The sequence below is a fragment of the Bos grunniens genome, chromosome 2, assembly GCF_055505025.1.
Source record: "Bos grunniens cultivar Pamir isolate PY7600 chromosome 2, Bosgru_T2T1.0, whole genome shotgun sequence".
NCBI lineage: Eukaryota > Metazoa > Chordata > Mammalia > Artiodactyla > Bovidae > Bos > Bos grunniens.
The window spans coordinates 121,950,753-121,966,406 of NC_141166.1; the positions used below are offsets into that span (position 1 = coordinate 121,950,753).

The following is a 15,654-nucleotide window of genomic DNA, read 5'->3' on the forward strand; positions in this document are numbered from 1 at the left end:
CCCCAATCCCTCCCAGCATCAGAGTCTTTTTCAGTGAGTCAACTCTTCGCATGAGGTGGCCAAAGGACTGGAGCTTCAGCTTCAGCATCAGTCCTTCCAAAGAAATCCCAGGGCTGATCTCCTTCAGAATGGACTGGTTGGATCTCCTTGCAGTCCAAGGGACTCTCAAGAGTCTTCTCCAACACCACAGTTCAAAAGCATCAATTCTTCAGTGCTCAGCCTTCTTCACAGTCCAACTTTCACATCCATACATGACCACAGGAAAAACCATAGCCTTGACTAGACGGACCTTTGTTGGCAAAGTAATGTCTCTGCTTTTGAATATGCTATCTAGGTTGATCATAACTTTCCTTCCAAGGAGTAAGCGTCTTTTCATTTCATGGCTGCAGTCACCATCTGTAGTGATTTTGGAGCCCAGAAAAATAAAGTCTGACACTGTTTCCCCATCTATTTCCCATGAAGTGATGGGACCGGATGCCATGATGTTCGATTTCTGAATGTTGAGCTTTAAGCCAACTTTTCACTCTCCTCTTTCACTTTCATCAAGAGGCTTTGTAGTTCCTCTTCACTTTCTGCCATAAGGGTGGTGTCATCTGCATATCTGAGGTTATTGATATTGGTACCTTTAGGACCCACCTTAACTTCACTCTTCTCAGGCAGCCCCCAGCCTGTGACTGAACACACAGATTTGGCCACTTCCACCTAAGGCAGGTATGGGACAACTGATTGGTTCAAGATTGAGAAGGGGCACAATAGGACGGTCTGCCGTTATCCTGTTTGTTTAACCTACACACTGAGCACATCATGAGAAATGCCAGGCTGAATAAGTTAGAAGCTGGAGTCAAGACAGAAGCGAGAAACATCAACAACCCCAGATATGCAGATGTTACCACCTAATGGCAGAAAGCGCAGAGGAACTAAAGGGCCTCTTGATGAGGAGGAGAGTGAAGGAGCCGACTTAAAACTATTAAAAAAAAAACTAAGATCATGGCATCCGGCCCCATTAGTGCATGGCAAATAGAGGGGGGGAAGGTGGAAGTAGTGTCAGATTTCCTCTTCTTGCACTCTAAAATCACTGTGGGTGGTGACTGCAGCCGTGAAATAGAAGACATTTGCTTCTTGGCAGGAAAGTTATGACAAACCTAAACCATCGAGGCTATGGTCTTCTCAGTGGTCACGTATGGTTGTGAGAGCTGGACTGTAAAGAAGGCAGAGCGCCAAAGAATTGATGCCTTCAAACTGTGGCGCTGGAGAAGACTCCTGAGAGTCCCTTGGACAGCAAGATCAAACCAGTCAATCTTTACAGAGATCAACCCTGAATATTCACTGGAAGGACTGATGCTGAAGCTGAAGCTTCAGTATTTTGGTCATCTGATGCTAACAGTTGACTCACTGGAAAAGTCTATGATGCTGGGAAAGATTGAAGGCAGGAAGAGAAGGAGGCATCAGAAGATGAGATGGCTAGAAGACATCACCAATGCAATGGACACGAACTTGGGCAAACTTTGGGAGATGGTGAGGAACAGGGAGGCCTGGAGAGCTGCAGTCCATGAGGTCACAATGAGTCAGGCAGGATTGGGCAACTGAATCCCAGCACCACCTAAAGCAGGACTCCTAAGGAGCAGTCTTTTCAGATAAGCACGATAGGCTGAGGTTGTCCCCGCCCCTGCCTGCTTCAGCCCTCTTTACAGGAGTCAAACTAGTATCACAGCCTGGAGGTTATCCCTCCCAACACGCTTCCTGCCCCTTTCGTTTTTCACAGACAGTTACCCCTACAACGAAACTTTCATTTTCCTGTGAAAAACTGCAGTCCAGACAACCTAGTTTGCCCAGAAAACACTAGCAAGGAAAACATTTTTAAAGGGAGAGGAATCTGTGGAATCAAAGATATAAAGACACAGCAACCAACTGCAACATGGATCTTATTTAAATGTTGATTTAGATTTAGAAAAGGGAAAGAGAAACAATAGAAGACAATGAACACTACCTGTATATTTAAGGACACAGGATTATTTTATATTGGAATAGTGACTATACTGTGTATTATATTGTGTTCTATGCTTTTTTAATCCTAATCTTCTAGAGATACATGTAAGATATCTATAGAAGCAATTCTATGATATCTAGGAATTGCTCCCAACTATTCCAAACAAAGGAGGGAAGTGGTTAGGGCATGAATGGAACAAGACTGACCTTGAAAACCATTCAAAGTCAAGAACATGTCACATTGAGCCTCGTCCTCACTGGATTGAACATGAAGGCTTATTATATTATTCTTTCTACATCTGGCTATGTTTGATGTTTCCTATAATAAAAATATTGGGCTTTAAAAACTTTCATTTGGTCATTTACTCAGGAATTATAAGTGAAAGCAATGGAATATGCTCTCTACGGTGGAACTGTCATGAAGGCCTGAAAAAACCAGATACTCTTGTCGTAGTAAGGCTTGTTATTTTGGTTTGAACCATGATGCTACCCACTTACTCTGACATAACATAGACTCTTGAAGGTGTTAGGAAGAACTCTTTCCTACTGAACTGAGGGAGCAGCATAACCTCCTGAGTACAGTGTGGACTCTGGAGTCAGGCTGCCTGGCCTGGCATCCCAGCAACTCCATCACCAGCATGTCCTTGGGCAAGAAAGGTCATCTCTGGGTCCCAGAAATAAAAATCCTATCTGAACTACGCAGTCTTGTTGGGAAGATTAAACAAGACAATATACTTCATACAGGACTAAACGTTCACTATTTTCAGCAGTAAAGAGTCCTCCTGCAATGCAGGAGATGTGGGTTTGAACCCTTGGTCAGGAAGATCCCCTGGAGGAGGAAACGGCTACCCATTCCAGTATTCTTGCCTGGAGAAACCCATGGACAGAGAAGCCTGGCAAGCTACAGTCCATAGGTCAGAAAGAGCCAGACACGACCGAGCAGGCATGAATTTTCAATCAAACACTGGACATGGATCCAGAGCAACAGTGGTAGTTTCCAGAACACTGTTCCTGATGAAAATCTTGGAATGTATATATAGGAACTCCCTAATGTCAGCTGGTACATTATTTAAGACTTACCTGTAGGCTTAGCGTAAGTCCATAGCACTATGTCAGCTGTTTTTAATATATCCATACCTGTCCACCTGTTTGCCTGCCTCCCTGTCTCTGGATTCTGTTACCCATTACCCTGAGGGTCTTCAACTTCTGGTTTACAGGCTAAAAGTCAGCAGAAGGTTTAATTTCCCTCAAACGTCACTTCCCTCCCTCCTTTCCCTCTTATCTCAATACATACTGACTTTGGAAAACATAAGAGCATATAAACAGCCATGGCTACCAAGAGTGCCTTCCCTTTGCTCACTACATACATGACCAGAACTCACTTGCCCAGCACACACTACCCCATCACGGGCACAGTACTTTCAAAATTCAGCAGGAATACAGTCACATGGAAAGCATTGGCGAGGACTATGTTGAGGACTTTGATGATGCTTATAGACTTGTCAATATTTGAAATGTAATCAAATAACCTAGTCAAGTAATGAACAAGGCAGGATTAGGGATAAGACTCAAAATGAGTATTCTAGTATTTATATCACAGTGAATTACGTCTTCTACATCCCTGGCCCTTTGAACAAAGATGGTTCACCTTCCCAATTTACAGAGACCACAGAAATGCCCAGTCTAGGCAATAGCATCTTCCTGTGTACCCAAGCTACCCATCGATCCCGATTATTTACTGCCATGGCTCTTTGATTCTTTAGCTCCATACTCCTGCAATTCACTGTAGGTCCTCCCACTCCAGCAGATCCCACATGAATCAGCCTCTCTGGTTTACTGACCTTGATCCAGTCCATCCCCATATTGAGTTTGTACATCCCTTGCCTTCAATGCAAGTACCACTTCTAGGAGCATGTTTCTGTGTTAGTGGTGACCCTACATACCCCCTCACGGAGGAGGAGTGAGAGGAAGGGGACACAAAAGTAGAGAAGTTTCTTTTAAGTGCTTGTCTTCATATGGTGCCACATGGCTGTGGTGTATTTAGGAACACCACCAGGATGCAGACTTTCATGGGGTCAGTGTACACAGGTGAGGACAGCTGTTTCAAACCCACAATCATTATAGTAAGAAACCAATCAATTTAAGTAAGTCATGACATGAGCAATAAAACAATGGTTTTTTACAGACAAAATGTTATCAGCCAATTAATTCATAATAACAAATAAAAGCATGTTTTGGGGGTCACAAAATATGTTAAAAGGTTCTGCCACTTGGGAATCTCTGGACTCAGAGATCTATCTTTAAACCAGCAGCTCAGATTGGATGGTAATTCAGTCCTATGTTGAGATTAACTATTTGAAAACTATACCTTACTATAGAAATAAAGATGAAAACCCATGCCTGGGAATCAAAGTAATAAACGTTTTCAACTCTTCGTATGTCTGTGTATTAGAGCTGTGTTTTAAAATCTGATCACCACTAGCTGCACGTGGCTATTAAATTTATTAAAATTAAATAAAATTTAAAATTCAGTTCCTCACAGTAGCCATGTTTTGAGTGCTCAGCAGTCACAGGGGGCTGGTGGTGAGCATATTGGACAGTGTAGATACAGAGCATTCGATCGGCACAGAAATTTTAACAGAACAGCCATACTTAGAGATTCATTCTATATTTTGTTTTTCTGTGTGGACTAATGTACGTTAAGAAAAAGCTAAGTATTTTTACAACATGTGCTTTATACAGTATTTACACAATAGGTTAACAGGACTGTCAAAGTATTTAACAACTTTATAAACATCATATGCAGTTCCTTGCTAAGCTTGATTTTTCACACCCATCTTTTAAAAAGTCCTTCAATTTTGACATCTTAGGAACACACTAATTTTTTTAAAGAAGATTTTTTTTTTCTTCTTCATATGTAGACTGATGAATCAAAGCACTGTGTTTTACTAATTAGTCCTTTAATAATTTACGTGAGTAATGGGTCATTTTGGGGGTTAACCCCTACTTTCATTATTCCTGACCAACGGTTCACCAACAGATGTCTCACTTTGGATGTACACAACAGAGCCCAGGATCCGTTTCACGTACATCTGTTCCCAAACGGCTTAGGCAGATTAATACTTAGAATGGACCCAGCTCTGCTAAGTCCCAGTAATCACTAACTCTTGTTGTTTTAAAATTGATTGGGTTTTTCTCATTTTCACATTTTTCCACATTACCTGTCATCTTGAAAAGTTCCTAACAAATGTTTATGTAAACTTAAAGCATGAGAAAATCATTAGCTCCCTCAAAAAAAGAAACACTTCCAAGATCTTATTATGAAGCCCACCCTTTTCAGATTTTCTGGTTATTTCTCTAATTCAGCTGAGCTCAAGGGCATGGAAGGAATAACCCTTTGAAAAACACAACATGAAATGGTGTAATGTGAGGTAGAAAGTCTAAGAATAACAAGAGAATTGTAAACCATAATTAAGATTTGAAGCCTTCATTGTCTTTTTAAAAATATTTAAAACATAATATTTTCATGATAATCAAGCATATTGTAAGATCCTTGCCCAGGAATTTAGTAAGAGGGTACAGGAAATGAAGTTGAAGAAAGGCTAAGCTAGTCCTTTTGTCCATCATGAAAAATCTGCTTAAGACTAGCCTTGACCCATGATTTTCTATCAGAAAATGGTTTCTTTCTTTCCAAAGACAGAATCTGTGCTGAGGTAACAGTCCACCTCTCCTTATCTGGCCTTGAAGCCAGGGAAGGGGAGCAAGAAACTTGGCCCATATTTTCCACGTAGTTATTTCAATTAGAAATTCATTAGGGCTATGAAGCTTTGTTGTAAAATACAACTTCCACACATCCAGGAAGTTGATCATTGAAACCTTATTCAGATTTATTACAATGTCCTAACATCAAAAGCCTATAAAAACGGATATTTTCTATAAAATGCAGCTTCAGAGTTGACGATTCTTAGAGATCATATAATGCAAATGCTTCATTTTGCAGATGAATAAACTGTCATTTAAAGGGGTTAAATAACTTGCCTTGAATCAGTTACACCCTTAGGTGCAGACAGGACCTCAGGTCTCTTGGTGCCCACTCCTGAAACCTTTCCTTCACCAGATGGGAAACTGCAGACAGCTGGAGTAGAGAGCCTGTAGAATATCCTGTCGTGTTTTCCATACTTCAAAGTGCTATTCGTTAGTAATGATAAAGGTGCCCAATGTGAGACAGCAGAGAAAGACTTGTGGGCATTTGGCATTCTGGTCATAGAGATCCCTAAATTGATCATTCTGAAGTGTATTTCATATTAGCTTCATATATATGTACTTCATACATATGTATATATATGTGTGTGTATATGTGTATGTGTGTGTGTGTATGTGTATATATATATATATATATATATATAAAAGAGCTTTATATAGTCTAATCCTGCCAATTGTTAACTCTCCCTAGGAGTCGATTTTCCTTTATGAGAAAACCTCATAACCAAATCTACAGTTCAGTAAGCAGATCCTGCATTGAGGATGCACAAAAATGAGTGTACTTTTCCGCTTCCTTCTAACATTTCAAATAGGAGTTTACCACTTGTTAAGCACATATTGCTAGAAGTTTGTCCCTGATTGAGATCTAGAATCATGCCCACAGGCCATCAGCAATCATTTTGAAAATGTTGAACTCTGAAAACATCTGGTCCAGTCACAAGATAAGCTAAGGACTAAGTGACAAAGCACACATATTGGTTCGCGGCATTTGCCCACATTCCCTTTCTGAGCTCTCAATTTTTGACACCTTACGCCTGGTCCCAGGCACCATGCTGGGGGCTAACACTGCAGCCTGCTCCGCCTATAGGGTCTTGTGACCCAAACATGCCTGACCTTTCTCATTTGACCTGAAAATCCTCACCTGACCCCTCTTCCATTTCTTCAGGATTTCACACTACCCTAGGGCACAGACAGCTAACTTGGTAATTAACATGAATAAATGCATGATTCCATAAATAAAATGACCATAATTAGAGATTCCGATAAAAAGATCATTGAGGCACCACTGCAAGCAATAATGAAGTTTTCTGAGCAGATGCTGCCCTTTTGTGTATACAGTTTGTATTACAGATGTGACAGCCTGGTCAATCCATGCCCTAGTCATAGATTGCTTTCTTTTCCATCCTACAGCTGAGCATCTGACCACAATGCTCACAGTGGAGAAGTGGGCCCACATTAGCTGAAGAATGTTTTTGTAAAAAGAGTTCTAATGCTTTAACAAAAGGGCTAGGGGATATTGCTACAGGTGATGAAAAGTTATTAAGTAGCAATGTAGTAATCAGATTACAAAGCAATGGGCAAAGCTGAAGTTCATGAGACTAGTTAACAAATTCATTCATGGAACAAATGTTCATATGTCAGGCACTCTTCAAAGTGCTGAGTGTAAACAAAACAGATTTTCTGATCATCCTCCCTCTTCTCCAGGTAGATCCCATCTCTAGGGGCTACACCATCAGCTCCCCGGGTCCTCAGGGATTCCAGTTTGGTCTGAATTATACAACCAGTTTTCCTGGTTCTGAACTTTGCAAATGGCAAAGAACGGCATATCTCAGCCTCCATAATCTCCAATTCCTATAATGCGTGTGTTAGTCAATCAATCATGTTCAATTCTTTGCAACCCCATGGACTATAGCCCACCAGGCTCCTCTATCCATGGAATTCTCCAGGCAAGAATACTGGAGTGGGTAGCCATTCCCTTCTCCAGGGGATCTTCCTGGCCCAGGGATTGAACCCTGGTCTCCTATATTGCAGGTGGATTCTTTACTGTCTGAACCACCAGGGAAGCCATAATCAATTTCATATTTTCCCATAATAAATCTCAAATAATATAAATATACACACACATTGTATTGTCTGTGTGTGTATATAAACACATACACACATATATATATTTTCACAGTTCTCATTCTCTGAAGAATCCTACTACATGTCATTATAAATAAGGCAAAACCCAGAGAATGCAGAACTCTAAGAGTGAACCTTAATGTAAACTATGGGCTCTGGATGATAATGATGTCAATGTAGGGTCATCAGATTTAGCAAAGATACAACCTTGGTGGGAAAAGGTACGACCTTGGTGGGAAATACTTATAATTGGGGAGGCTATGCATTGTGGGGAGCAGAGGATATATACACCTTCTGCTTAATTTTGCCCTGAACCTAAAACTGCTCTAAAAATAAAGTCTATTAAAAAAAAAAAAAAAACCACTAAGGCACTACGAGTTTTAAAAACTGAATGGTTTTGCAAACATCTCCTATAATAATAATGCCCAGCAGCAATCCAACCCCACCCCCACCCTTTCCTGGAACAGCCAGGCACTGGCCAGCAAGGGACATAATCTGCCCCCAATGTCCTCCCACACCACCTCCTTCCAGATATGGCTGTAGTTTTCCTCCATTTCCTCAACCAATTTCACTTGTCTTCCATCACACTCAACTAGGCTAATTCCACGACAGAGAATATTTCTCACATTTAAACATATCTCTTATTTTACTTTTCCCACTCTTATTTTATTAAGTAAAACAATGGTTTAATAACTAAGCTTTTGGACCTCCAATATTCAGGGGCCCCAAGTGATATTTGCAAACTAGGTGTTAGTTACAAAGAAAAGATGGTGCAGCTAAATGAAGGCAAAGAAAACCAACATGTTTTAGGTCAAAATCAAAGATCAACACTTGCTACCTTTAGAGTTATAACTGTCCGGATGGCTTTTAAACAGCCAGGAATACTAATTCAGCCTCTTTTCCTCCACCAGCTCTCCGTATATAAAAGAGCATTTTACTGCTTCATACATACCACTATTGCAACACAGATTTGAATACCTCATTTCGCAAGGTCTCACTTTATTCCTATAGTATTTCAGCTTCATTGTAGATTAAAAAGACCCATGTAGGCCAATTTAAGCTCTAATGGTAAACTTCTATGTCCCCCAAATTCGAACAGACTTAAACAGAATTCTATGCCCATATCCCTAGTTTTTAACTCAAAGATGTAGAAAATACCCCACCTTGCTTTTTCAACACACCTGAAAACATTTTAAATTAAAGTCAAAGGCAGTTTCAGTTAAGTAAGATGATGGCATCTGGTCCCATTACTTCATGGCAAATAGATGGGGAAACAGTGGCAGACTTTCTTTTTGGGGGTTCCAAAATCATTGCAGATGGTGACTGCAGCCATGAAATTAAAAGACACTTGCTCCTTGGAAGAAAAATTATGACCAACCTAGACAGCATATTAAAAAGCAGAGATATTACTTTGCCAACAAAGGTCCACCTAGTCAAGGCTATGGTTTTTCCAGTGGTCATGTATGGATGTGAGAGTTGGACTATAAAGAAAGCTGAGCACCAAAGAACTGATGCTTTTGAACTGTGGTGTTGGAGAAGACTCTTGAGAGTCCCTTTGACTGCAAGGAGATCCAGCCAGTCCATCCTAAAGGAGATCAGTCCTGAATGTTCATTGGAAGGACTAAGGCTGAAGTTGAAACTCCAATCCTTTGGCCACCTGATGCAAAGAACTGACTCACTGGAAATGACCCTGAGGCTGGGAAAGATTGAAGACAGGAGAAGGGGATGACAGAGGATGAGATGGTTGGATGGCCTCACTGACTCAATGGACATGAGTTTGAGTAAACTCTGGGAGTTGGCAATGGACAGGGAGGCCAGCGTGCTGCAGTCCATGGGGTCGCAAGGAGTCAGACACGACTGAGTGAACTGAACTGAACTGAGGCGAGCACCTCAAGTGCAGCAGAAACTGCCTATCAGAATGAGCTCTGAGTCCCTGACTGGTCCGTTTTGCTAGGTTTTTGTACGAGAAACTGTAAAATAGTGACGTTTCTCTAGTCTTTAAGGTAAAAAGCACATTGTGTCTTGTTTTCCAACAAGGGGAAGGCATATTTTTTTTAATTTCCGAAGTTATCATTTAGAAGAAATGTTTACTACATCCCAAGGCTTCCCCTACATCATCTCCAGACTAAGTCTTGAAACACTTCTATTGTACAGATTGATAACACTCTCTAAATAGTTTAGGTTAAAAGGCAAGTACTCCTAAACAACACGATGATTCTAAAGCCCATATTAACCAACAAAAGCTTCTAGAACTTGGACTTGATTCGAGACAATGGCAAGGAATGTGAGGGATGGAAAAGTCCAGAGGGACCAAAAGCTCAAGTAAAATTTTCAGAAGTCAGCAAAACGAAAGTTGGATTCGCAACCCACGTGTAGGTATACTTTAAAACGCTTATACTTGCAGCGTCGCCGTAAGCAGTTGAGCAAAACTCGGACATGGAGGGGAGACGTGGGTTACCTTCCCGCATTTGGAAAACAGCACTCCAGTATTCTTGCCTGGAGAATCCCAGAGACGGTGGAGCCTGGTGGGCTGCTGTCTATGGGGTCGCACGGAGTGAGACACGACTGAAGCGATTTAGCAGCAGCAGCAGCCCTTTGGGGGGCTCGGGGGAGAGGGGCGGAGTGTGACGTGGGTCCCGGGACGGCAACCCAGGCGGCAGGAGCGGGCAGGCAGAGGCCCCGGGGGGGCGGCTCGGGCTCCCCGGGTCTGGAGGGAGGAGGTGGAGGCTTGGGGACGCGGTCGCCCGCTGGGACAGAGGAGGAGCTTGCGGGAGGCGGAGGGACGGCGCCGGGAGGAGGGTGTGAGGCCGGGAGAAGGAGGAGAAGGCGCGGGGACCTTCTGACCAGGACCACGCACCTGTGAGACGCTCGGGTCTGATGGGCTGCCACCTCAGGGCCCGCTCGCTCAGCACCACGTCGCAGCTGTCCCTCCCGATCTCGAAGATGCCCCGGAGCAGAATCAGCTCGGCCGCCGCCCCGGGCTGCCGCCCGGACGCCCACTGCGCCGACGGCACGGCACCAGCCGCCGGGGGCGCCTCCTCCTCCCGGCCGCCCTCCAGGGCGCTCACCCGGCCCCCGCGCCTCCTCCGGGGCATGGCGGAGCGCGGGCTGGGCCCGAGCCGGGGTCCCGCGGAGGCCTCCGAGGGAGGAGGTGAAGACCGCGGCCGCCGGGGTTCTGGCGGCGTCCCGCGCTGCCACAGCAACCGCGCGCGGGGCAGAAACCCGGGAGGGAGGCGGGGCGGGCAGGCGGGGCCGCCCTGACCTAGTCCGGCACCTGGGCCCGCCAGCCTCCCGCCGCTGCGACTCACTACGAAAGGACCCCAGTCCTGCAAGAGGAATAAGTGGCTCCCTCCGCCTAGTCCCTGTAGTTCCTTGAAATTTTGCGCATACGTTACCCGCCGAAGTATAGGCCGGCGCTTCTCAAACGTGGACTTGGCGTACTCCCGGCCCCCGGCCCGGCCATCTTGTTAAAATGCAGATTCTTACTAAATTGGTCTGGGACTAGGTCCCCGACGCCGTTTTTAGGAAGCTCCCAGGTGATGCTGCTGACCCTCGGAACACACTTTGAATTGCAAGGACATAGCCCTCTGTTTTTTCACCTGGTTTCCCGCGGGCTCCCCTGGAATGCAGACGTCGTGTTTTATAACCAGGCTTGCATGCCCTCAAGAGTTAGCTAATCTATATGCAGCTGGTAACAGAAAACTCAATCCCCAAAACCCTGAGAGAAAGCCAAAGATCAGTCAGTCCCTGGTTCAAATAGACAAAATTTCGTTCTAACAAATTTAACGTTAAAGGAAGAAAGTGAAAGACAGAAAGTGAAGTCGCTCAGTCGTGTCCGACTCTTTGCGACCCCCATGGACTGTAGCCTACCAGGCTCCACAGTCCATGGATTTTCCAGGCAAGAATACTGGAGTGTGTTGCCATTTCCTTCTCCAGGGGATCTTCCTGACCCAGGGATCGAACCCAGGTCTCCCACATTGCAGGTTAAAGGAAGATGCCTCTATAAAGGTAAGTATTAAGGGTCCCACGTTCCCCCAGGATACCTCTGCAGCCTTGTCTCTGCCTGGACCTAATCCTCCCCGAAGAGAGATGACAAGCATCAGAGCTTGTTCTCCTAAAGCCTACTGCTGTAATACAGCGTTACCTGGAAATGAGGGGGGCACTATTTCACGATAACTGAAATTCATGAATTTGCTGTTATTTTGGAAAGCGCAGAGGCTGCTGGCCCGTGGTTCTCAATCATGACTACACATGAGAGTTACCTGGGGAATTTTTTAAAGTCCAGATACCCAGGCTACACTCAAAGACAATGAAATTGTAATCTCTGGGGATAGGACAAGACTTAAGGAGTTTTTAAAGCTCTCCAGATGATTGCCGTGTTCAGTCAGAGCTTAGTGTCAGTACTTTAAGCAGTGTATTAATAGGAAACTGACAACTTGGGATGGTGAGACGGGGAAAGCGAGTCCTCCGCAAGAGGAGCAGAGTGGAAAGTAAATCAGCAGGCCAATATAGATATATAGAGATACACACAGATAAGTAGATACCATCAGAATAATTGTACTGAGGAAACGCTGGGGAGAGGAAGTTAAATTCACTGAGTGGTGAATCTAGCTCGACGGTGCTGGTGCCTAGGACCAGTGACTTCTGAAAGGCACTTGCTGCTCATTCTCCCCTTGGGCCTCAGCAGGCAGCAAAGTCAGACAGAAGCTAATGGTAGCAGGAGGAGCGTCTCAAAGTTCCCTGCTCAAACTTAGATTTCAAAAACAGAAGGATGGAGCCCATAGACCTAGCCAAATCCCTTTCGGACACAAAGCCCCTGTGTGCCAGTTAAGCTAGGACTCTCACTGTTTAATGCCCTGAAAACAAATACCCAAGCTTCCAGGCAAAGCGGGGAAGAGCCTCAGTTTGATCTAATGGCAGCGAGCTGTTTCTTGGAGGAGAAGTGCAGCTGCTGCTTAACCCCACGCAGCCTTCAGGTGGCTTAGCTCAGCACTCATTAGTGGGGAAGGCTAGTGCCTTCAATAGGGTGAGTTGCAATTCCGGGGTCAGCATCTTATATTCACAGCTGTCAGAAAATCAACACAATTAGAACTCCTTGGCATTTTAAAAGCTCACTGAAGGCAGTGGCTACTTCTTAGGACCTTTGCAAGAGGCAAGTTGCCATTTTTCAAGCTTCTATTGGGCAAGACAGCCAAAAACATTGGCTTTGCCTTTTTTGAGGATGAAGGTACTGGTTATGTCCAATTCTCTTCCTTTGATGGACTATTCTCTCTCAGAGTTCTGTCCACAGGATCCATCTACACCAGCCTCAATACCATGGCTTTACATACTATTCAGGGCTCCTCGAGTGATGGGGTCACCCCCAACCAGTCCCCTGAACTTCAGATGCCATGTTCAACTGCCTATCTTTGCTAGTTGGCCATTGAACGAGCATCTGAAGTATACTGTCTAAAACCAAACATGGTTTTCTATCATAAACCTGTTTCTCCCAAAATGTTCCAAATCTCAGCAAATACTGTCATCAAAATCCTTGACTTCATCCATGTTTCCTCTGTGGTGAGAAAAATAAAACTTTGAGGTATATTTCATTTCTTTGAGTCAACATATATTTTGGATGAAGTGAGCTTCAGTTGTGTCCATCTCTCATTCATTTCTGAGCTATGAGCACATTGTCAAACTGTCAAGGGGACTGCTTCCCTCTCATGCTGAGTGGAGATTTTGTCAGAATGTTCCTGCTACTCAGGCTCGTGCTGCCTAAAAGGTAGAGAGCCATGTGTCCCTGCAAGAAGTACACAGAAAACAGAAAAACTTGTATAATCCCACCAAGTCAGAATATCACATTTTCTTCATGTGCCAGTTTTTTTAACTCACATTGAAATTCTGCTTAAAATGAATTGCTCAGCTGTGTTTTAGAACCCACCTCAAACAATTATAGGATGACAATGACCATGTTATCTCTAGCTTCTTGGTAAACAATAAATAACACAAAAAAGAATAGTCCTGTCTTCCCTTTCCCTCATGTTTTGAATACCCCTCAACAAAGCTGAGCACCGAAGAACTGATGCTTTTGAACTGTGGTGTTGGAGAAGACTAGAGAGTCCCTTGGATTGCAAGAAGATCCAACCAGTCAGTCCTAAAGGAAATCAGTGCTGAATATTCATTGGAAGGACTGATGCTGAAGCTGAAACTCCAGTACTTTGGCCACCTGATGTGAAGAGCTGACTCATTGGAAAAGATCCTGATGCTGGGAAAGATTGAAGGCAGGAGGAAAAGGGGACGACAGAGGATGAGACAGTTGGATGGCCTCACTGACTGAATGGACATGGTGATGGACAGGGAAGTCTGGTGTGCTGCAGTCCATAGGGTCACAAAGAGTCAGACACAACTGAGTGACTGAACTAACAGGTAGGTTCGAACATTCATACACTTGGAGCAATTTGAAATGTGCTAAATCATTTCAGTCGTATCCAACATTTTGTGATGCCATGGAGTGTAGCCCACCTGGCTCCTCTGTCTGTGGGGTTCTCCAGGCAAGAATACTGGAGTGGGTTGCCATTTCCTTCTCCAGGGGATCTTCCCGACCCAGGGATTGAACCTACGTCTCTTAAGTCCTGCGCTGGCAGGCGGCTTCTTTACCACTAGTGCCACCTGGACTTCCACCAAATAGAAAACTTGTAACATTCTCACAGTAACTGCTGGCGATTCTGCAGCAGAATCGATCTTAAATTAGATATAACCAGATACACAAATAAAACAGACAATTTAAGTCAGAAATCTACCCTCACTCTCTAGAGCTCACACTATTACAACTGTGAAAAAGGCAGATACAGAGGCGGCAACATCCCTTCTCACTATTGAAAAAAGCCCACTGCTTTCAGACCACTTACCCATAGGTATCAAAGAGTTTGGTACTGGGTTCACTGCCTTTGATTTTTACACCATTTTCCATCACCATTTGTAACACGTTTCCATGACAGCCTCATCCCAACAGCCTATGGTGTCCTCTGTTGCCCAGGACGTTCTTAAACATTCTCATTCTAAGAACAAACTCTGAACCTTGTGGAACTTCTTGAATACTTGAACTCAAAAAGCACTCCTTTGGAACACAGACCCTTGTTCTTTTCAAACTTGGATATGCTTAAGAATCTTTGTTGTTTAGTTGCTAAGTCATGTTCGACTCTTCTGCAACCCCATGGACTGTAGCCCCCCCAGGCACCTCTGTCCATGGGATTTCCCAGGCAAGAATACTTGAGAGAGTTGCCATTTCCTCCTCCAGGGTCCAGGGGAATCTTTCTGGCCCAGGGATCAAACCCGTGTCTCCTGCATTGGCAGGTAGGTTCTTTACCACTGAGCCACCAAGGAAGCTAACAATCTTTGGTTTATTTTAAATGAAAATTCTCAGTCTGTACCCCCTACTGATGCTCTGAGATTTTTGAATCTGTAACTGAACTATTCCCAGAAACATGTGTTTTAAACAGACACAACAAGGGATTCTGTGTGTTTTTGACACATGGACAATGCTCTGACAATCAGTGAGTTCTTCTTGCTTGTCCTGCTCTTCACTCCTGCTCTTTTTACCATAAGGTTTGTCCATTTGTCTATCATTTACAAGTAATGGAACATCCAGCTAAAATTGTTTTCAAAATACAATCCTACATATCATATAAACAAAGGTCCAGAGTCAAGCTGTTCTAGGTTGCCCATTAAGAAATCAAGGGCTTTTTCAGTCTTGAGAAAGAAGAACGGAGCTGGAGGAATCAACCTTCCTGACTTCAGACTATA

At 43.9% G+C, this 15,654-nt stretch overlaps 1 protein-coding gene across 4 annotated transcripts in view; it reads right to left on the reverse strand.

Moving 5' to 3' along the window:
• CERKL (CERK like autophagy regulator) overlaps positions 1-11,333 on the reverse strand; it is a 141,030-nt gene extending 129,697 nt beyond the window's left edge. Inside the window, exon 1 of one of the 4 annotated variants that reach the window (XR_015148595.1) lies at positions 10,730-11,102. Coding sequence is in view for 3 of the 4 variants with exons in the window: in XM_086361184.1 (XP_086217310.1) it covers positions 10,730-10,967 (238 nt within the window). In the remaining variant the exon portion in view is untranslated. Of the gene's footprint in view, positions 1-10,330; positions 10,467-10,729 lie in introns of those variants that run through there. The other 3 variants (XM_086361184.1, XM_086361176.1, XM_086361166.1) reach the window with 3 other exon arrangements.
• Between the last annotated feature and the right edge of the window lie 4,321 nt (positions 11,334-15,654).